The sequence below is a fragment of the Electrona antarctica genome (assembly GCF_951216825.1).
Source record: "Electrona antarctica genome assembly, chromosome: 8".
In the NCBI taxonomy this organism is placed as follows: domain Eukaryota; kingdom Metazoa; phylum Chordata; class Actinopteri; order Myctophiformes; family Myctophidae; genus Electrona; species Electrona antarctica.
Window position 1 is genome coordinate 14333915 of NC_136789.1, and position 24454 is coordinate 14358368.

General features: G+C 40.8%; 1 protein-coding gene across 4 annotated transcripts; it reads left to right on the plus strand.

Moving 5' to 3' along the window:
- Nucleotides 1–1526: 1526 nt before the first annotated feature.
- Nucleotides 1527–24438, plus strand: sytl2a (synaptotagmin-like 2a). Of its 4 annotated transcripts, XM_079508688.1 has the most exons (19): nucleotides 1527–1626; nucleotides 5391–5850; nucleotides 6594–6736; nucleotides 7685–7808; nucleotides 10070–10136; nucleotides 10335–10449; nucleotides 11984–12595; nucleotides 13268–15196; nucleotides 16006–16062; nucleotides 16205–16323; nucleotides 16464–16556; nucleotides 17561–17730; nucleotides 18524–18626; nucleotides 18711–18872; nucleotides 19463–19559; nucleotides 19644–19743; nucleotides 22006–22211; nucleotides 22998–23122; nucleotides 23160–24438. In XM_079508688.1, exons 2-19 carry the CDS (start codon nucleotides 5750–5752, stop codon nucleotides 23175–23177), a joined length of 4341 nt encoding a protein of 1446 aa, XP_079364814.1. In that variant the 5' UTR covers nucleotides 1527–1626; nucleotides 5391–5749; the 3' UTR covers nucleotides 23178–24438. The 4 variants fall into 4 exon arrangements, with proteins under 4 accessions (XP_079364814.1, XP_079364813.1, XP_079364815.1 ...); XM_079508687.1 differs by having other exon boundaries at nucleotides 22998–24438; XM_079508689.1 differs by having other exon boundaries at nucleotides 6597–6736; nucleotides 22998–24438.
- The last annotated feature ends 16 nt before the right edge of the window (nucleotides 24439–24454 follow it).

Genomic DNA, 24454 nt, shown 5'->3' on the forward strand with positions numbered 1-24454 from the left:
TAATGTTCTGCAGCTAGGTTTTGAAGGAAACCTACCCATAAACGAAAGGTATTTCGTTCAATTTATATATACAACCGTGGTTACTAAAGTAACCTTTAACGTTTCTTTGACTATGCATGCACCTCTTGGTACCACAGCACCTCAAAGGCCCTCAAAACAAGGCTCCAGACCTCCCAAAACAAACTGGTCAGGCTCCTACTTGGCCTCACCCCCCGAACCCACCTCACCCCTGCCCACTTTGACAGGCTGGAATGGATTAGGGTCGACGACAGAGTACAGCATCTTGCAATGGGTCTGGTCCACAAGATTCGATACACCACCAAGATACCCATGTACCTGTCTAGATACTTCCTTAATGTTAACGAAGTCCACACCCACAACACCAGAGGGAGTGCAACAAACCATGTACAACCCAGATTCGGCACAAACAAGGGACTAAATTCTTTTCGCTCCTATGCCACCAAAATGTGGAACGCCCTACCAACAGTCATTAAGACATGTGAATCCCTTGACTCCTTCAAAACCGCTCTCAAAGGGCACCTACGGACGGCTGCAATTCGAAACTGGCCCCCGTAAAATCTGAATCGCCCCCACCGCCCCCCCCCCCCCCCCCCTTTTCCCCTCACTGTATATGTTTCTTTTCCCTTTTTACCTCCTTTATGATGAATTCATGATCTGTTCTGTTCTTTGACTATATAGAAGTGTCTATTTGTACGTCTCTAAATGTTTTGATGAATTGAACATGGTGGACCCTCTTGTAAACAAGTGTAATGCTTAATTGGGTGCTTAAATGATAAGAGCGCGCCCCTCCTCACGCGCCCCTCCTCACGCGCCCCTCCTCACTTCACACGAGTGTGATTTTTTAAGAATTAAGCGCCGGTAGGCTACATCATATATGGCAGCCAAGTCTATGGACTTTTAATGTTTGTTTAGAGCACTTTAAACAGAGTAGGCCTATACAGCCAATATGGACTCTTTCTTGAATGTTTGTTTAGAAGAGCACTAAACAAACTACCGTAACCCCCCTTTTCCCCTCACTGTATATGTTTCTTTTCCCTTTTTACCTTCTTTATGATGAATTCCTGTACTGTTCTTTGTCTATATAGAAGTGTCTATTTGTACGTCTCTTAATGTTTTGATGAATTGAACATGGTGGACCCTGTTGTAAACAAGTGTAATGCTTAATTAGGTCGTCCACTCACAGTTAACAGCCTTTGTATTGATTTTGTGATTGAAATGTATTGTAATTCTGCAAACTGTTAATACAATTTTCAATCAATCAATCAATCAAACCAAAGTACCAAACTGAAACTACAAAGGTCCATATGCATGGGTTTAATAGAAGAATGCGTTCACACGCTGAACATAAAAGTGGACGCATGTTTGTAGGCCTAGAAGTTCTCCAGACAGTCCATAAACACTGAAAGTGAGCTTGTGGTGACGCGAGGTTAGTATACATGTAGATCGGCACCGCCGTAGGATGAATTATAAATCCCCTGAGACGTCACACGTAGCCTGCTGCTCTAGTCTCGCCCCCTGACTTTAAGAGGACTTGTCTTTTACATACGATACAGATAGTAGCCTGTTCATGTGAACACTTCACTGTCCACGGATCAGGGGGTCCAGGTGAGTCAAGTTTCTCATTAAGATGAATTAAAAGTGTACTGCTGTAGGGCTAGTAGATTAATGTATGTGTCGTTGTAGAGTTTGTGCGTTGGTTTTAATATTTAATGTTGAAAAGTTACACAATTGTAATTGGCAGGCAGTGCAGCGGTACGATTTGGATTCGGTAATTATTAACATATTCAAAAAGAGAAAGGAAAAAAGCAATTTTTTATGTCTAGATTTTTATTTTAGTTTTTAGTTTTTTCATTTTGCAAGCCTATTTTTTCCTGTGGAGTTTTAAGTTTGGCCGATATGAGCTGTCAGGTTCTGTGCTTTCTTTGTTGTCAGTTTATCTAGGGAATGTGTGCGAACTGCGAACTCTTCTTTATGACTTGTTGTTTCACATTGAGTAAACGAATTTTGTAGCACCTGGGCACCAATCTGAGAATCCCATCAGCAAATAACGGGAAAACAGCGACATGAGTGAGTCAACACTGCCTTTAGTCTTGAGAGACTACCTGGGAACAAGCCGTGGCCCGTGACCAACCTTCAGCAGTGAATCATTTTTTATGAACTTTTCACACTGAATCACTGCATGTCTCAGAATTTGAAAACTACCCTGCCTGGTCACGCCCACTTCGCTAATCTAGGCTTACTCTTTTCAACAAATGTTTCAAAGTTAATCAGAACAACAGTGCTTGGCTCGGAGCGTGTTGGACTGCACTGCATGCGGCTCATTTTTTGTTGTGTAGCCTAATTGAGAGCAGTGTGTCTGTCAGTCAGTCAGTCAGTCAGTGTCTAAGCAATCCACAGCGACTTTCATTATTGTTATTTGTTACCCTTTTAGAACTTGCTCAGAAGTCTGTCATCCCAAAAATAATGAATGGAGGATCTGGTTTGGGTGCAGTAATATTAAGGTTAAAGTTATCTCTTTGTCTATTTGTCAACACGAAACAGATTTAAGTACAGTATGTAAAATGATTTACAATTATATATTTTATCCAGTTATATGAAATCGTACATTTCCCGTCAGTCACTCAATGTCCCCATACATGGCTATGAAATCGTTCATTTCCCGTCAGTCTCTCATTATCCCTATACATGGGATGATGGGAATGCCCCCATATAAACCCAGGTCTCGTGACATCATCAGGGATGCGACCTGCTGTCGCAATTAAGCCCATATATGGAGATCCCTCATGTCATCAAATTGGCCAGCAACTCTACATTTGACCTCAAACCCTTAGATCTCCATATATGGATATATGTTAGAACCTGTTCTGACAATCCATATGTTGATCCTTCCCCATCCATCCTTCCTCTTTGATGTCTCCCTTTTGACTGATACAGTACCTGTCCATTCAAACTCTCGGCGGGCCTGCCCCAAAGTTATTAGTGCAGCCGCGCCCGGCAGCCGGTGAAAACTAGAGTTCTCAACAGGCCCGAAAATTAAGGCTCGGCCCTACCTGGGCCCTCATCAAACCCTGTACACTCAAGAGAATGTCCCCGCTACCACCTTTTAGATCTCCATATTGAGCTGACCTGTTCTGACATTCCATATGTTGATCTGCCCTCATCAAACCCTGTACACTCAAGACATGCTCCTTATATGGCCAGTACAGAATTCATTCCATATTGATCTGACCCCCCCCCCCCCCCCCATGCCAAAGCGCCAGTGCTCCCCCAGCAGTCTGCCGTCAACAAAACAACCTCCCCCCAAAGGGCGAGGTCACTTCTCGCCAGTGGTGTCATGGTGATTTTTTTACTGGTACCACGGAACGTCACGCGCACGCACGCACACGCACGCACGTGCACGCGTGTGCATGTGCGCATCGCGGCATGCACACAGAACAGCTGCATAGCCTAAGCCTATTGTTAAATAGTGTATGAGTTTTAGACACACAAACAAAACACAAAAGTAGACTTAAAATGGTCAGACAAACACCTTTACTGCACACTAGCGAAACCAAAAAGTTTGCTTTAGACGAATGAATCTGTAACTGTTCTTTGATGGAGGAGAACACCACACAGCAGCAGTAGCCTACTGGAGCCATAGTCACGGTGTGGTACTGCGTTCTACGAGCATGACACCACTGCTTCTCGCCCTTAGGCATCTTATTGGTTATAGTAATTTAGGGAATAACTTAATTTATTCATTTGCAACTGAGTGTAATTTGGGATAGCAGTTGCTCAGGAAGTAGAGTGGCCTCTTGGGAAAAGGAGGTTCTTGGTTCGATTCCCACCGACCCCCCCCCCCCCCCTGTTAGTTAGTACCACGCAAAGTGTCCTTGTCAAGTTGTCAAGTCACTGAACCCTAGTTCTGTCCCCGGTTGCATGGTTTCCTCCGCCATCGGTGTGTGTAGGTGAAGGTAATGCACACCAAGCTTGTAGACAACAACAGAATAGACGTTAGTATAGAGCCCTGGGGGACTCCTGTCAACTAAGTGGTTAATAATAATCAAGGAAGCTTCACTCAAGGACGTGCAGCAGCAAGAAGTACGGTAATTGTTGTGTGGAATATGGCTTTGTCTTTTTAAAGAATACAGGACTTGCAGCATTCCTTTTTTGAAGACAATGATATGTGCTGTACAGTGTACAGTGTATCTGCATCTCTCAGCAGCTGACATTGCTGTTTCACAAAGATAAAGCACACACTTCCCCATTGGGACGTTGTTATGACATGCACGCATTCCTTAAATAAGCTTATCAAAATGATTCTCGTGACATGCAATGCACCAGCTCTGCAGATACGAACCTGTAGCAAAGACAAACTGGACGGCCTCTTTTTGGCAGTTTGTTTTGGGCATGTGAACTTTTGTCAAGGTATGGACGTGTGTCCTTCAGTCCTTCATTAAACAAACTTTGAATTATCTGGGCCTGCTGAGGCATGCTTTTTCTTACAGTTGTACTTGTAACCTAACAATTTGATACAAGATGGCAAATCAGTGAAAAGTGTTTGATGCCTGTGGTTGACTCACTTGTTTTCACACAGAGAAAGAAGAGTTAATGGTACAAATCTGTCTTCTTAACACTGCACACTCCTTCCTCCAAACCAACACGTTGATGTTGTTGGAACCATATACATCATAACATTGCACAGTGTATCCTTACTCCACTCTTTAACACAGGCGTTTTCAACAGATACCCAGATTCGGCACAAACAGGGGACTAAATTATTTTCACTCCTATGCCACCAAAATGTGGAACGCCCTACCAACAGTCATTAAGACATGCAAATCCCTTGACTCCTTCAAAACCGCTCTGAAAGGGCACCTACGGACGGCTGCATAGCAAGTGTTACAAAAGCACTAATCTTAGCCCATATCCCCACCCAACACAACAGTGGTCCCCAGGTTGATTCTAAGTCAGGGTGGTGGTCCCTTGTTCACAATCAGTTGATGCCACTGCCAACATGAAGTTGTTAAGAGCCTTGAGAGGTCCGTGAAAGTTGTCAACTTTGCATGGCATCTGATAACCTCCTCTTTTACACAGTAAGTTATCAGACATTTGAAGAGATAAGAAAGAAACCACTAAAGATTTTAGTGAGGCTTTTCAGGACTTCCTATGTACAGACTGATATAGGTGGAAGCTTTTGAGCCTGTCTCGTCTCATGCAGTTTGTCACGGATATCTACCCAATGTGGGGACATTGACATTATGCAGAGTGTACACAATGTTTTGTTCAATGGAAATATTAAAGAGCTAGGGCCTAATTGTAATTACTGTGTAAGTGAAATAATTTCCACACCTAACTGACTCTGTTTGTCTTGTTACTTTAAATTGCAGCAAAGATGTCCAGTGAAGAACCAGCATTGCCATAATAAAAAAAAAACGTATCCAGCTGAATCACAGGATCTCGACACCAGCAGAGCTCTCAAAGAGTGGACATGGATATTGGACACTGGGCATTTATCATCAATGGGGTGACCCCCTAGATCTTTTGATACCAGGAAAGAAAGTTGCATTCAACACAATAGTCTGCATTGACCAATTGGCTCGTGCCTGACCTGCCCGCAAGGACCACATTCTGGAGGAGATCTATGAGCTGTGTTGAATGCGTTTATCCACAAGATAACATCTAAAAGCATAGGCGAGGACCCGAGATTGTTTTTGTGTGGCAGTTTGGAATTTAACAGTTGATCGCCATGATCGACCTGAGCTTTCTGACGGACGAGGAGAAGGAAGCCATCAAGGCTGTCCTGAGGCGAGATAACGACCTGAAGCATGCTGAGGAGAAGCGAGTCAAGTCAGTTCAATAATTTAATTTCATTAACCACTTAAACCCTGTACTTAGTTGACCAGGGTCCCCCCGGGGGTCTATATCCTTGGTCCACTCATGTTTTTCCCATGGGTACAAAATCTCGTTGCAAAGACAGCCAAACTCACAACGGGTTGCATAACTTGCATTGCATTTTGTTGTGAGTTATGGGCAGTATTATGCGTGTCTTAAGTACCAGGTCTTATTACTTAACTTAAGACCTGGAGGCGTGGTCAATGCTGTTTGGCCACTCAGAATAGCCAAATGGCATTGATCACGCCTCCAGGTCATAAGTTAAGTAATAAGACCTGGTACTTAAGACACGCATAATACTGCCCTATAGAGTCCAGATGCCCAGAATAGGGATGCTATAGCTAAGGTTCATAGTTAAGAGTTTCCACATCTAAAGTCAAAGGTTAATTTCAATTTACTCCCCAGCAGCACTGGGGCGAACATCTGTTCTGAGTTGTCAGTGGAATGTGCATAGAAGATTAGTCACAATCACATCTTCCAGTTGACTAATTACACACACACATGCCAGTTTAGTACCATCACTGGTTAATATTAATGAATAAGTCATGATAAATGGATGAAAGCATTACTGACGTGAATTAATATTCCTACAACAAAGTATGTTGCACCCTGTGTTTTCTCTCTGCCTCCTCTTCCAATACAGTTTACTCATGAACCACTATGTACTGACCATGTTGACTGTCTATGTCTGCACATAGGAGCCTGTGCCAAAGCACAGTGGCTGACCAAGGTCAGCTCAAATACATGACAGGAGACTGGTTCTACGAGACCAAAGCACAGCGGCACCAGGAGCATATAGATGGCTCAGACATCATCAGAGCCTCCCTGAGACAGACCATCTGTAAGTCTATGCTACAACTCTCTCTCTCTAAATATTATTCACTCAACTCGGATTAAAAAAATATATATATAGCCCTTAATTACTGTTACAGTCTCAAAGGGCTTTACAGACCAAAGTTTGAACGAAGGAAACAAAATGATATCTCACTGTTGTTAGACCCTCAATTGGGTGAGGAGAAACTTCCAAGAAAATTGATGGGATCCTTCCCAGGCAGATGTGCGGAGTAGATGAATATCCAAATGGAAAACAAATAAAAGCACAATACGGTTGAATGTTAAATGTCTCACACACATTCAGGACTGCCCAGTACTGCAACAGTCTTTAGAACACAAATTACTTGCTTGCCAGTTGCCAGGCAGTAATAATCTCTTTATTTGGTAGGTGCGTATTCCATTAGTAGGAGTTATTGGATTTAGTGATAATGACTTTTTAAAAAATCCTACTACTACCACTAATTGCCATAGTTTTTATTCATTGTTTTGCTATTAATGGTGATGTTGCAACCTATGTTAACCTATTCAATTTGTTTTTAATGATGGGTACTTTAAAATACAAATGTTCTGAATCTGCTTCAGTTTGGGGGTTTCATCCATGTCACTACTAGGTTGGAAATGCACGCTGTGATGATAAATAATGGATCATTTTTCTCTTAATTCCTTTGGAACTAAAGAAACAATAAAGGGGAAAATGCACACACATCCAAGTGAACAGGTGCAGGACAAAGCACAGTTCACACATATGAAGATAAGGCTGAACACTAGTAAAAATAGGTTCCACTATTTTGCAATAAATGAGTGGAGCTTACTCTTGCCAGAGTGCGGACCTTATTTACTTTAAGCCTGTAGAAAGTACAGATATTTAAAAACCTGAAAGATAGGATTAACAAAGCCCAACTTTGTTAATTATTTCGTTTTTGTTACTTTTTTGTTACTTTTGTTACTGTTCTAGTGGAGCTATCCCAGATGTGGCCGGCAAGACCCAGCTTTGTCAGCAGTGCCAACCATGATGTATTCGTCCCTCCTGAGCTTTCAGGGCTCATTGATGAGCCACAAGAGCAGCTCAGTGATAAAAGGTAAAACGGTGTGCAAGTCTCCATGTTATTCAGCTCCATGCATGATTTTTATGTCCACAAATTCCAATAATAAGGTCATGAGAATTACACATTTTCCCTTCCTAAATACTGACCTTATCCTATCTTAGCTATAGCTTAGTTAACTATTTGTATTTACTTCTTGCCAGCTGACAGCTGTATATTGCAGTACATACTGTAGGCCTACTGTGTTTACTTTACTTATGGCCAGTTTACAGTACAGGGCAGTAACAAGTTACTAGTAATATATTACTGTAAAATTATTACTTTACCCAGGAACGACCCGAGTAGTGTAAGTTATTACTCTGTCAAAACAGTAATATTATACCATATTACTTTGTAAAAAAAAAAGAAAAGTAGAACATTTCATTTAAAAGGTCAAGAGAGATTGCTGCTTTTATTTTATAGCCTTTTTGGCTGACAAACAATTTGATTCAGTTCTAAAAGAAGCTGACAAACATAATATTGTGTTGTTCTCTATTTTTGCGGGTGGGGGGTAATATGTAATATAATATGTAATATATATATTACTCTTGATTATTTCCAAGTAATATAATGTTATTACTTTTTAAGTAATATGTAATAAGTAACATATTACACTTTTTTGAGTAATATTGCCCAACACTGCAGACGGTACCGTGTGTTTACTTCTTGCCAGATGACAGTACATTTCACTTATTTGTCACAGACCACAAAATGTAATTGACCTCATGAAACTTAATAAGTTGGCTAACTTTGCGGAACAAATCTATAATACATAAATCTCCCCTGACATCTGTTGCAAATTTTCAACCTGATGCAACTGCTATGTCACTGGTTTAAACCCCTTCATAAACACATAGCTCCATGACATTATGCAAAAATCCTGACCTAGGGTTAAACATAAGCTAAAAAGGAAGCTTGTTTCCTTTCCTTTCGTCTGACTGCTATGCTTGGGGATGCCATACTGTACAATGGAGGAATTGTGGATAATGTACATTTTTCAGAGCATATAGTGCACATACACTGCAGTACAACTCACACTTGCAGCATGATGTGCTTTTTTAACACAATGTGCACTCTTCATGTGACTACCGTGCTCTGACTTAAGGTGCGTTACCCGTTCAAATCATATCATATAAATAACGGTAATGGGTCGCACACACCAAGACTGCATTTCAGTAATTTATTCTTGCATTTTGGACAGGAGGCTGGATAGCCGAAACGTTTGTCTCTTGTCCAAAATGCAAGAATAAATTACTGAAATGCAGTCTTGGTGTGTGCGATCCATTGCCGTTATTTATATTAACACAATGTGCACAAACAGTAATGTTTACTAAATAATAAAATCATCAAACTTTTGCATTATAAATTATGATTACTAGGTTCTGTTTCAATGTTATCTTATTCTGTCATGGGATCTTGCAAACTAAATGCTACCAGTGTTATATGTGTTTTATAGAGAGAAGATAAAGCTCAGAAAACATATGATCTCTTTCCGCTCTTTGAGGTCCATCACATGCTGTGCAAGAAAGAGTTGAGCATAACAGCAGATTATGAGTGTGATTGAAAAGGGGGAGGGGCAAGGATCTAACAAACAAGCAAATGGATACATTGCAATAGGCCCCTGAATTCCTTATAATCGTCTTGGAAGGTCAGATCTCACATGCTCATGTTTTCTTCTGTTTCTGAAGAGTGGTCAGACTCGGTCAAACACAAGTGAGGATTGAGGAACTTGTGTAATCCTGCTTTTGGGCTGAAGCCAAGGTTGGCTCGCTCACGTATGCCTTCTCTCTAAAGTAGCTGATACCGTAATTATTTCTAGTGAAACACTGTTAACCAATGATATTTATAATGAACTGATACACTTGCATGCGGGCCCTTTGTCTAAGACAAATTTCTTCCTCGGGAGACAAATAATAAAGAACCTTGTCAAAATATGTCCTTTTATATAATGTCTAAACACACTTGAACATGCACATCTGTAGACCAGGAATCTGTTTAAATGTCTTTTCAAACGGGCATCGATTAAGCCTAGTAATTCATTTTCAATTAGACCTGCAGGTTTAATATTTTTCTGAAGTCGAGGGGTGACGATGCAAGTGTATTGACGTGAGCGCGGTCCCGTGAAATTGTCGCGCGCGTGCTCGGTTCGTGCACACGCCCGCGACTGACCAGACCTAGATTCTGTTTAGCTTTTGTTTACTGCGTTAATCGATGCCCGTCTGAACGGACCTTAATGCATTCTTTATTCATCCTGATAGGAATCAAGACTCGAATCCATTTGAAAACCCAGAGATACTTAAACCAGTATTGCAGTCGCCCACAAAGGTCAGTGGAAACGTAATCATCATGCGCGAACACACACACACACACACACACACACACACACACACACACACACACACACACACACACACACACACACACACACACACACACACACACACACGTACAGTATAAATAAGATTATCAAGAATATTTAGTGTGTACAGTATGTGAATTCAGTATATTGATCTCCCTTTGAAGCCAAGACAGAATCCATTCAACAATGAACACTTTGCAACTCACACCTTGGAGAACCTGCAGGAGGACAGCATATTCGCGGTTGGATCACTGGAGCAAACACAGACACCCAGTGAAGGTGAGTTCTTCAATGGATTAACACATTAGTTCGATAACCTATTTAACCACTTGAATCCTATAAATGTCTTTGGCCGGGGTCCCCCAGGGGTCTGTACCTGGCCCTCTTCACCAAATCTCTATGCTAAAAATAGCCCATGTACAAGCTCATAATGCATTGCAACGCAACGCATCGTGGGCTTGTAGATGTGCTATTTTCACCAATATTTTGCCTATCATGGCATGCCTAGAATAGGGACGCTAGGGTTCATGTGGTTAAACATCATATGGAATATAATCCGTCACTAATAATCATGCAGTCGGCTCATTTCATTTGTCCTGATGTGTAACAAATCATATGTTATGTTACATTTTTAAATGGAACAACGGAGTGTTCGGTGGACAAATGGTCAAAGCCTTGTCTCTGCAAATCAATGTAAGTGTGGCAAGAGTCGTCTCAATGCTGTCTGAGGAAGAATACTACGTATAAACGCGTTGCTTTGGCTGCATGTATGTCTACAGCCTACTCTGTTCCTGGCTTCTGAAGTGCTGTTGGAGCTCTGTTCACTACTTTAATGGCACTAGCACTAATAAGGAGCTTCCTACATCAATATAGGCCTATACTTTTGTAAAATTATAATGTAATGCAGGTGTGTGGGCCAACTGTGCTTCAGGTGTGCCTAAGGTTTCCAGATTGCCAGCAGGCACAGTTGCTGCATGGCAGGGTGCAGAAATTGAATAATATTTTGTAATAAATCAGTTCTATGTAAATGTGTTTTCATGTTTTACCTTGAGGGTTTTTGAAAACAACCTTTCTCTAGGATATTCCTACTTTTACAATTAAATTGTAGTTGGCAAGCAACGCATCCAGTGTTTTAGTTTGTGCCAGAGTTGTACTTACTCACACTTACTCTGAAATAAGCTAATGAGTTGGGACCAATGAGGATATTTTCCCAAGGGTTGCCAAAGTGAAGGGATATTAGAGTACACAAGGCTGCCAGACCGAGTAGGGGATTACACAGAATGCATTCCAAAGCCTTAATCTGTACTGCATGACTTGGAAATGTTTCACAAGGGCTTTGAGTACAATGTTTTGGAGGGAATATTTTTATATGATAAGATGGAAACTGCAGAAAACTTTGCAGTCTCCAGAGTGTAAAGCGAGGTCAGATAGTTACATAATGTTCATATCCTCACTGAATGAACCTGTGCGAGTGTTCACCAACTATGCTCATACAATTAGTTAACCCTATTAATGTGCAAGGCACCAAAATCCTCCAACCCCTTAACAAAGAGGACTAAGCTGCTCTACAAAAACTGAAAATAGTATAGGGAGAGAACCTAATTTCCAAATTACCTGTAATGATACATATAATCTCAAATCAAATTCTCCCCTACATTATCCTATTAAGTGCAAAGTAAGTGGAAGGCTCACTTACTGTAATTAAAACAATATTTTCAACCTTCAAAGAAGAATGCATCACTTCTCGCCGGCTCAATGCTCTATTTCTTACCTATTTTGCACTGTTTGTATGTTTGATTATTTTGTTTTTCAGACCCTTTGTCGTCGCCTGAACACTGCAATTCTGTCGCTACTAACCTAAATCAAGACGACATTAAAGATAGCCTAGACCTAGAGGTACTGAGTGCCTCTGTGCTCATGCCTGAACCCGAACAGAGAACAGTCATTAACAGATCCCAGGATTCTCTGATAGAGGTTGATGGACCGGCAGATGGGCAGATTAACACAGCTGCTCCGAGGGGCATCCTCGAACCCATGTTCAGCCCTAGCTCCACAGAACCCCCCACCTCCCAACTGACCCCTCAGATTCCAGTAACCCTAGACTCTCCCACTGAGACCCCCCCAGCCACAGACAGAGAAGACTTGAGTTGGATAGACGGAAAGAGACAGGTGAGATTCTGCCACGATATTGAGGAGTGGCAGGATGGGATGGAGATGGGAGAGCACGGCTTGCTGGATGTGGATTGTATCACTCCGCCTGAGAAGGGAGACAACGCTGACCCTGTGTCCATGAGTAGTAATATTACAGGCACAAGTAGGCCTTTACTTGAAAAAAGTGAAGTGGATGTAAATGAAGGTGGTCTCAGTTGTGAAAGCGATGCAAACCTCCAATGCCAAGACACTGGCCTACACCAGGTCTCTGGTGGTAAGACTTTTAAGACCAATCACTAGCAAAGAATTAACCAACCAATCCATCAATCACACTAACAGCAACCAATTACTATTATCTAGACCAACTTAATTATGACTCAAACATGAATTAACTTGACACTAAAATATTTGTAAGTGGGTTTGTCAATGTATCACAAATTAGACAATAGGCCTTCGTAAAGTCTTATCACTTTTCACAACTAACCTGCTTGTTTATGCATGTTTAATGCATGGTGAATATCGTTCATTTGTCTTTATTAGTGATTCATTTGGGAGTTTGGGGAAAAACTACTGCAAAAGATGATATGCTTCTGGTTGCATGCAGTTGCTTTGAAAGTTTGTCTCACTGACAGAAGAAGAAATTCTCATTTCTCACAGTTTCACTTCTGTCAGAGCATGTTTGTGAACAGTGATGTTTTGATTCATATGTCACTCAATACACATATGTAGGATTTTCTCATTTTATATATATATATGTGAAATTGAGTGCTTCAACATTCTAATGCTAGGAAGAAAAACAAAGAGAAATAACTTTTTTTTAACACAGTGAAAAACCTACACAGCTAACTTGTATTTAAAGCTACAATTCCAGAACTTAGTTTAATGAATACAATTTTACTTTAAAAATCAGCATGGTGATCCTATGTATGTTTTGTTTCCTTTACAGATGTATGTGAGCCCTGTCGTCCTCATCATGATAGCCCACAAATGTCCAACCCCTTTTTGACTGATAGCCCTCAAATGTCCAACCCCTTTTTGACTGATAGCCCTCAAATGTCCAACCCCTTTTTGACTGATCTGGAGTCAGGTAAGATTGTAGATCAGGAGACAGAAACCGAAGAGGATGGTCACTCTGAGATGAAGGCTGCCGACTGGCCTATTATGGGCTTGCTGTCTATACAGGAAGAATCTGATTGTGACATCGATGAAACCCATGTACTCCAGTCTCTTGCAAATCTCCAAGAGGATGATGTTGATAAACAGGGCGTTAAATGCCCTGAAACATTGGAGGTCATAACACTGCCACTTACTGCACTACAGAACACTCCATTTAAAGAAACCATCACCTCACTAAGTTTAGAACCAGCAGAGATGGAGGATCCAAATAAGTTATTCAATCTGGAAGAGAAGGAAAACGGTGGCCCCAATTTGGCCAGTGAACCAACAAGGCCTGAAAACATCACCACGACGCAGACTGAAGATGTCATCACAACTCAAATGGAACTGAACAATGAGGGTACAATTACAGTTCAGTCTTATGAAGACAGATTTGAAAGTAGCCTCTTGTTTGATTTACCTAAAGAAGATGGTACATATAGAGCCAGTCCAATCCTCATCTGTGAAGAAACGGATGACTCTTTAACTGGTTCAATGACCGATTCCCAGAGTCCACGGCCAATGGGAAACATCACTGTTCCATTATCTACCTCTTTGAGCTCAAACAACCAGGATAGCCCAGTTCCCGTTCCAGAGCCAATGGAAAACATCACTTTTCCATTAACTAGTTCTCTTTGCTCAAACATCCAGGATAGCCCAGTTCCCTTGCCCAGGAAGTCCAGTCCACAAGAAAACCAGCCTATCCAGATCAGTGACATCAAGTCTGCCTGGGAGAAAGAATATACAGAATCCAGCATAGTTGTTCAAAAAGTTGAGGAAACCCCAAGCAGTCCAACACATTTAAGTTCAAGTTCAGACAACTCTATAGACCTTGTTGAAAATGTAGATGCCTCTCATTCTGATCTCAAAACACCTGCAAGTGGCAAAGAGAAGTGTGAAGAAAATGCACAAGATAGTTCATACAGTGCCACGTCTAACATTGAGTCAAACACAAAATATATTACTCTGAAGGACGACTCTGTCATTCAGAGTTCAGACAAATCACAACTAAAACAAGAGGACATTACTGGAGATGAAGAGACATATTGTCAGCAATCCCGACACAAGGCTGAAACAGAATCAGTTCTGCTTCAGCAAAGACCTCTCAGTCCAAACAGATCCCAAAGCTCAAAGTCAAAAGACGATGAAATCAGGAGAAGTCCCTCTAAGACGTGCCATCCCAAGGCCTTACCCAGAGAATCCTCAAATCCCATGGGACCCAGACTGGAAGGATCTCCATTGAAAACCTTTCCAATAGACATCACCCAATTGGATTGGATCACCCCACCAACTGATGACTTGGAGGCACAATCCCAGAGGCCAACGCCAGCAGCCAGACAGATAAAAAGTCCCTCACATGAAGCAAAACATTCAGGGTTGATAGATATTAAACCTACAACAGAAATCATCCCTCATCCGCCAGCATCACAACCTGAAGTTTGTCACCCTACGAATGTAGATATCCAACAAAGTTCAACTGAGTTACAACCCAACGAAACATCTCAATCTATTAATGGCAGACAGCCACTTGCCACAAAATATGATGTACAGGAAGTATTGCTGCCATCAGGGAAATCAGCATCTCTACCCCGACTTGCTAGATCGTTTGCTCCCCAAGGCTATCAGCATTATCTAGGGGCACCTGAGAAAGCCCATCGCCCACCTTTTCAACAAGGGAAAGCTGTTGGAGATGGTGAAGGAGCCCATCAGGAGATTACCAGTAAGCAGAGTGATTCTGTGATCAGTTCTTGGATTGTGTATTTGTCTTGGGCTGGTCTCACCTAAATTGCTACCCTATAATTTAACTGCTACTAATATTCTAAGCCTTCTAAGGCAAATAATGAGATTCATATTACTGGGATATGGAGAGTTTGATTCACTCATATTCACTGTGGGGCTTCAGTACCAATTAACAGTTAGTACAACACTACTGTAGGTCGTTAGATTTGCATCTCATACCAATCATATGATTTTGAATTCCTAAATATCTCTTGCAGGAGAGAACTTCCCCAGGGAAAGGAAGAGACTCAGGACAAGATTGCTTATGCTTCATTTTTTTTATTGCACGCCGCGTTTCGCCGTCTGACTTCGTCAGGTGCTTGCACCTGTATGCAAGCACCTGACGAAGCCAGACGGCGAAACGCGTCGTGCAATAAAAAAATGAAGCATAAGTAATCTTGTCCTGAGTCTCTGGAGTGTGCGGTCCCTTCCTTTCCATATATATATATATGTGTATATATATGTTATATAGCTGCAAATCATTCCAGCAAGTATCTTATTATTAATCATCGTAATTCCACTGCATATATTCTGCATAAAGTAATCCCAGATTAGCCGATCCCAGTAACCCCAATTTTGATGTGTATGTATTTATTTATTAGACTAATTTATTAAGCATTAGCCAGTAAAACAGTAAGAAGTTTCCAGTCTCATCGTAAAAGTAAGTAATAGTAATTCATTTAATTTAATTCGGTATGAATCTAGTGTGTGATGCATTTTCCAGGACTAATTTTGTTCCGTTTGTGTCAGGTTCAAGGCTAATGTCTTCATCCAAAAGTCTGGAGACACTTACCTCACATCTAACAAGTAAAACAGCATTTTACGTCTTAAATCTTTTAAAATTAATTTGATTTGTGATACAAATAAGAAGACACAGTATCTGTGATTTTTCTCCTTAGAATATGTTCTTATGACTTTAACTTTACGTTTAACTTTAACCTTTTCCCAGGAGAGGAAAGAAGTACAAATGACCCAAGAGGGTCACTGCCACCATCAGTTTCCTCCCGGTCAGACCCAGATCAAATTAAAAGAATGAGTGCTTCAGTGCCAGTCTTTCAACAGGAAGAGGTAAATCGCAGCCCAAATTTTACCCGTTGGCTATCTTTGCTAATAAAGTACCAATACACTGACCATAGACCTTGGACTATTAGAAGTTCTCACTGAGTTTTCTAACTTCTGTATACTGTATGTGCTTTCTCACTTCTTAGATGGACAGTGGAGACACTTTGGAGAACAAAGTGGGCATGAGGAGCTCCATATCTAATTTAAGCCTGTCCTCTGGCCTGGCCTCCATGTCCTCTGTACGTCCACACAACATTATTTTGGTCTAATATCTTCTTGGATTAATTTAGCTAAAACCGTATGTTAAAAGTACTATCAGATGCATCTTTTAAAACAGTTTGGCACAAGGGTTGCCTTCTTTTGTCAGTGGTTCTCAAAACCTTTTAATTTCTTGGAGCCCAAAACTGTGGTCCATTTGGAAGTCCTGAGGGTCCCTGGACCCCACTTTGGGAATGACTGATCTAGATGTTTAAACCTAAGCTGTTCCATTTTACATCATGTATATTTTATTTGAAAGAAATGCTGATTTACAACACCTTTTAACCGCTTAGACCCTATAAACTTAGTCGATATGTTTTTCATGTTGTTTTTTAGTAGACCCCCAGGGGGTCTATACGTTCTCCTCCTTTTCCCCCCCTATACACCAAATCTCTTCGCCAAAAATAGCTTATCTTCAAGCTACATGTTTGATTTGTAGATCTGCTAATTTTGTAAACAACAACAGCAGAGAAACAAAACAAACACTCCTTTTGAATTGAATTGAATTGAATTGAAACAAAAACAAAACATCAACAGCAGCATAATAATTGTTTAGTACATTTGACTGGGTCAGAAACTGGAGAGATGGTTAAAATATGACTCATGGAGTCATGGAGCACTGATCACCATCTAACAGTCATGGACAAATGCACGGGATAAATTGCCTTGGGCATCCCAGTAAAAAACAACTGAGATACACTATTGTGAATTGTAATCTCTTAATGCAAGAAAATGAATTTGCATTCATAGGAGTCAAGCATACTGAATGCAATTTGGTTTAAATTCCTGAGTTACCTACTTACCAGCCACATGCCTTTCAGACAATTGGCACTCTTCTTTCTTTCACAAAACATAATGGCTGATATCGAACAAACTAGAATGCTTTCATGATTTGAAATTTGGTGTAATCAACTACTGTACTTACTATACCATTCTTGATGACATGATTTAATGGAATGTTGTACCTGTTGTGATGATTCCTAAGGTGAGTGGCAGCATGTCAAGCCTTTTCCCTGGAGACTATGGTGACATTGAAATCCAGGGATCCATCCAGTTTGCTGTGAATTTTGTCCAGAAGCTTTCCGAGTTCCACATCTTTGTGGACCACTGCAAGGACCTGGCTGTAGCTGAACCCAAAAAGAACCGCTCTGATCCGTAGGTCTTCTCTAGAGGTGATATGGTTGAAATGGTATATGCTGAGAAAAGTCTGCAAGTAATTGTTGCCGTAGTTAGACTATGGGAGAGTGAGGGAAAGTAGCAGCCTATCACCACATGACCTGAGGCCGATTCTACAAATGTTTTCTAAATCCAAAGTTTTCTGAAAAACCTATGTTGCTATAATATTTTCACGTCAAGGATCCCAAAAATTATACGTATTTGGCTGCCGACCCCCATCTCAAAATATGTTGTTCCAGGGACCCCAGAATTTTCAAAAATAGCAGATCTACAAGTGTGTGAGCTTGTCTATTATTTTTTTAATCTAAAATGAATGGGTTAATAGTTTTATAGCAGGCATATTAATACTACCTCATTCTCCATCAGAATAAGGTTCAATACTGTTACTGTATTGTAAAACACTTTATTTTGAAAGATAATAAAATCTGCACTTTCAGTCGTAGTAAGAGTCTTGTTTAATAATGTTGAGGATCCGCAGCAGCAGTCAAACCAGACAAACGCGTTTCGGCGCACAGGCCTTCGTCAGTGTCAGAATTAAAAAGAATTTAATTTTGTGATTGAGAGTGCAGATTTTATTCTCTTTCTATATGTTCTCTTTGAATCTGCACCCAGCACACGCCTGAACCTTTAAAAGACTGTCTGAGTTGAGCGAGCCTTTTCCCTTGAAACACTGTATTTTGCTCATTTAGATTGCTTGTGCTGGTACACCTGATTTCAACAAACATCAATTAGTAGTTTAGTGTTATTATTATTATATTGTTCTCTATTGTAGGTATGTGAAATGTTACCTTCTTCCTGATAAAACCAAGACGGGGAAGAAAAAAACCAGTGTTAAAAAGAAAACCCAGAATCCCGCTTACAAGGAAGTCCTCACGGTAAGAATTACAAATGCAATACTTCTTCATTGCATGTTTTTGCATACTCACTTATAGTCTTATTTGTTCATTTGCTTTTTACAGTTCAAAGCCACAATGGAAGTGTTAAAAACTCAAAAATTGAACATCTCGGTGTGGCACGATTACACTTTACGACGGAACAGCTTCCTGGGCGAGGTGGAACTGGATATGTCAGAATGGGACTTCAGCAACACACAGATAAATGAATATGCTTTAAAACCAAGGGTAAAGTCTCAGTAATTCCTTATTGTCACTGCAACCACTCGTTCTAAATAAGGATTTTGACTAGTATTTTGCTATGAATAAGTTATAATAGCTTCTGTATGTTTTGAGTGGTGCAAACCACTCCAACAACCAGCTTTGTCTGTACCCGTGTACCTGTGTATGTACCCGTGTACCTGTACGTGGCCCCAAAAAAATGAGCATGGTTACTATGGTCACTGACATTAGGTCAGACCTCAGCTGATCAGGCTATATAAGACCTTGCACCACTCAGTTCACACAGGTGTGATTTTTTGTTATATAATGGCTGTAGCCTGATGCTTAAATACATAGCATTAACCATTTTATTTAATTTATGTGATCTCTCAGCCCTTTATACCTGCTGTATTCACTTGTTTGTTACCTATTTGTGTTTATGCCTTGAACTGAAGTAGGTCTGGCAGAAAGCTCACAAATTATTACATTATTTTTGCACATATTTGAGTGTGCCGTGTATAGTCAATGTAATGCTGTGTTAATTGTTGTGGAGACATTGTTCACTTCCTTTACGCTGATTCATTTAGTCCTGATTTATACTATAAATCACCCTTTAGTTCACTGCACAAACCTCAGCGGCATCGCCTTCACACTCTGTGGATAAGAAAGGAGAGATGAGAGTAGCTCTGCGATTCCTGCCACAGATCTCCCACAGTAAGCTGATAACTCAAGAGTCATATCTCACTTATGTTATTTTTTTCCCTATATCTGCTCACTGTGATCTGACTGCATCAACAGGTAAAAGGACAGCTCAGTCTGGTGAAGTGCAGATCTGGGTGAAGGAATGCAAGAACCTCCCACCGGTCAGAGGAGTGATTATCGACCCATTTGTTAAATGGTAGGATTTACTTGTTGATTGTTGTATAGTTTAAGTTAAACTTAAACAAGAATGGCTCACAACTCTTGTGCTTAAGTGCTCCACACAAAGATTGTATTTGAAACAATGTTTAGATCCTTTCCGGATCTTCATAAGGTTAAAAAGAGACAGAAGGTGACTATCACATGTAGACACAAATTGGTCATTGGCCTCACCTAGTGGCTGGGGGTGGACCCAAAGTTGAAATGAGAACTAGATATATCATTTTCATAGTCTACTCTATCCCAAGACATTTCTAAAAACGGTTTTAATATCGACTACAAGAAATCAAAAAGCAAAGTGAATCATGCATTATTCATTTTGGAAAGAAATGTTATATGTTTTGGCCCATTGGATGGGTTACAATATCTCAATTGTGTCTGCTAGGGAGTAGGAGAGAATTACCCATATAGTTATATAATAAAAATCACACCTGAAGTGAAGTGAGGGGCGCTCTTATCATTGTACATTATCATACATCATCTCATTCCGGCCAATCAGAATTTGCGTCCTCACCTTCATCACACTATGGCATAAAATTTGACATAATTGACTGGCGTAAAATTTACACTATGACGTAAAACTCTCCATTCATTGTGAAAGGGAATTTAATGTTTGTGTAGGACAAAATTTGTGGACACTAAAAGCTGGACATAGGCCTCCAAAACTATGAGAACGGACAATTAAGTTGCTCACTCAGCGAAGTACCCTCTTCTTCCGCATTTGACCATTCTGACTATTTGATCATAGCACTAGGCCTAGGGTTTCACATGATGGAAGGCTGAAGCATGCATGCACAGTAACATTTTAAATGTGGACATCTTGCAATACCAGATACGGCAGCTTCAATAATCCTCTTCAGTTCTGGGGGCTTGGAATTACACCATGTGGGGGCACGGTGGCACAGTCGGTAGTGCTGTTGCCTCACAGCTAGAAGGTCCTGGGTTCGATTCCCGCCGTGGGCGCTGGGGGCGTGCCCTCTCCCCCGCGTCATCTGTGCCCATACCCGAGGCGGGGTTGGAGAAAGGCAGTGGTGTCGTGCTCGTAGAACGCAGTACCACGCTGTGGGACCAGTCATTTTTTGACATGCAAGTGCAGGGACAGAACGGTGATGTGTGTGCACACTAGAACGCGTCCCCCTAGATTCAAGAGAAGACGCACCTAATCAGCCTCGTGTCACCAAACTTTCCAAGACGCACAAAGTACCCAGTCGTCTAGGTTTACTGGCACCCTCCCATCCCCCCATCCTCACGCTGTGTCAAGTACTGTGCCGAATCAAATGGCTACTATACTTTGCATAACAACAGGACAGCTTTAACTGTTTACCTGAGCGCACGTAAGCATGCACACTACACATTACAGCAGTAGGCTATGGCTCCAGTAGGCTACTGCTGCTGTGCTGTGTGGTGTTCTGCACATAAGATCAAGAATGCCTCTTCCAGAACAGATTAATTCGTCCAAAGCAAACTTTTTTGTTTCGTTATAGTGTGTAGTAAAGATGTTTGTCTGACTATTTTAAGTCTACATTTGTGTTTGTGTCTTAAACTCTAATACACTATTTAACAATAGGCAGGCTATATCAGCCGTTCTGTGTTCTGTGATGCGCACATGCACGCACCACGCGTGCACATGGCGTCATTAAAACGCTGTGGTACCAGTAAAAAAAACACCATGACACCACTGGAGAAAGGGCCTTTCTGTGTGGAGTGTGCATGTTCTTCCCGTGTCCCCTATGGTAGGTACCCTCACAAAAAACATGCAGTAATCCTGGTCTCTAAACTACCTCCCCTGGCCAGCCGGGGCACCTGAGAAAGGAACTGGTCGGAATAACGTGTTCCTTCCACACGCTACGTCCGGCCGGGGGAAACTACCCTGTCAGGTGAAAAGAAGCAGCTTGGACTCCTCGTGCCTAGAAGGAAGCATGAGGCCAGTCCGCTGCCCCCCAGGTTTCAGAGGAAGTGTAGCGCCCAGGATTACATTAGATAATTGACACTGGGTAAAAAAATGGGTTGCAAAATCATGGGATTTAAAAAAAAAAAAGGAATTACACCATGTTTCATAGAGGGAATTCACCTATCGTGTGCATTTACTCATGATGAGTGTATGTACACTGAAACTATACATGATCTTGTGTAGTTGAACTGTGGGGATGATTTTAGGGGGGTTATTTCATTGCATCTAATTCACTCATGATATGCTTCAATTTCAAAACTTGTAACAGTAACAATAACTTCTCCACCACAGCGCTGTGCTTCCTGACAGAAGCAGGAAAGGCAGACAGAAGACCAGAGTGGTGAAGAGGACTTCCAACCCCATGTTCAATCACACCATGGTGTATGATGGCTTCCGACCAGAGGACCTGAAAGAGGCCTGCATTGAGATCACTGTGTGGGACCATGACCGACTGAACAACCACTATATCGGAGGCCTTAGACTCGGTCTGGGAACAGGTACGATTCTATAACTTTCTTAAAATCAAAAACAAAATGCCTTTGTGAAAAGGTTAAATGCTAATAGATAATAATCATTGCTATGGAGTGTGTCTTCAGTAACAGGGGTCTCCCCATCTCTCCAGCTCTTTAGTAAATATAAAATACATTTTCAGGTGGCCAATTTTAGCCAATAAGGAGAGAATACCCATTAATCAGTCAATCAATTATTTAGTTTTGTGTTCCAGTTCCAAATTTGACTGGTCATTTCTTTGTGTCATCACTTCCACTTTCACTTGTTTATCTTTATCCTGTATGAGTTCTCTCTCCTGATTGAATAAAACTCGTATCCTAACTGGAAAATGGCTTTCCTGTTTATGAAGGGGCTGGAGTGACAGGGAGACCCTTTCTACTGAACAAACATGGCAATGACTACTATCAGAATATAACACTTATTTTATGAAAAGAAAATCACTTACTGCACCTCACCACTGAGTATTTTACTGTGTGTATGCATCTTTTGTTAGTGTATGCTTGCTTCTTCCTTACATAGAAGAGAAAATTCTCACAAGCACTCTGCAGTTTACAAAGTGCAAGGCTCACGGAAGATTCACAGTAAGAAAGAAATAGCCAGCACTCCAAAGTCCTTCTGGTACTTTTCATAGAGCACGGACAAATACAGCAGATCGACACGGTTGCATTTTCGGCGTCAAGCCTTCGTCGGCGTGTGTTCTTCTTTACATAGCCTACTTAAGTTCCTCTGAAACCATCCCAAGGGTAATGTCCCCCTTCAATCTATCTATGCAGGTAAAAGTTATGGGGCTGATGTTATGTGGATGGATTCAACGACAGATGAAGCCAACCTGTGGGAGAGGATGATGCAGTCTCACAGTGAATGGGTAGAGGATGTTTTACCCCTGAGAATGTTGGTGATGGCAAAAAGCAAGTGAAAATAAGATGGTAGTGGTAATGGCAAAAAGCAAGTGAAAATAAGATGGTAGTAGTAATGCAAATGAAATGGCACAGGTGGATAACTGTAAGAAACATAAACTGTACAAACATGGATGGATATGCATGTGCATGTGTACTGTAGGCTATGTAATTGACTACATTAGCATCTCCAAGATAATGTATTATGAGATGAGATGAGATATACTTTATTGTCCCACGAGGGGAAATTTGTCTTGGGCAAAAGTGCAGTAGTACATAACGCTTTTTAAAACGGACAGACAATACACAATAGACAATATACAATAGCAGCAATGTACTGTACAAGTACAGTATCACAAGAGAAAATGCAATCAGAGGAGGTATATAAATACAAGTACTAGAGTATTCACAGTTTATAGTATCACAGGTACAGTATGAGTGCAATAAATAACTGATGAAGGTCGATAAGTCCGTTCCCCACTTACGATATATGAGACACAAATCTAAGCTATCAAAGATATTTATAAGTTAATTCAATCCACAATAAATTCATTGTTAATCTTGTATATAGGCCTAATGTTATGTCATTTAATTACTTTAAAGCTACAATCCAAACGTTTTATTTATATTGTATCACTCTCTTGACAGAGAGAGGTAGTTAGTTGCAATGAGATTTCTGAATTACAATAAAAGATGGCGGCACATCTATTGTCTGATCTGCTGTCTGCTTCAAATAACTTTATTGCCATTGTCAACCAGTACCGGCGTACCGCCAAGGTATACATTTCTCATTGGAAGAATACACCAGATGTACTACTTATATTGCTTTAACATACTGGTACTCATACATACAAATTTGCTTAAATATTTTCATTCAAATAAGTTCTGGTTTGTAGCTTTAACAAACAATGTTTCCAATAAACAAAACACGGTATAATTAATACCTCTGTGATGTATTACATACATTTATACATAATGGACTAGCTTACATTTTGTTAATTTGGAATTAGGATTTCTATTTTCTGTCACATGTCACAATGTCTTCTGTATGGTCTGTTCAGTAAAAAATAGACATGATATTGTAATACATTTAAGCCCCATATTTTGAAGCATTTCCAAAACGGAGCTGTTGCGCGCTTAACTATGATATAATTAATTTTCACAACATTGGAGTGGCTATATTTGCTGTGTCAACTGTCAACTTCCAATATATGTCCTTTGTATGCTCTTCTTCGTGATTGGTAATCACACATTTGAAATATTGCTTGTTGAAAGAGGTGGTGGATACAGACGCATTATTGTGCTAAATTTAATTTAGTTTGTCTGTTTCATTG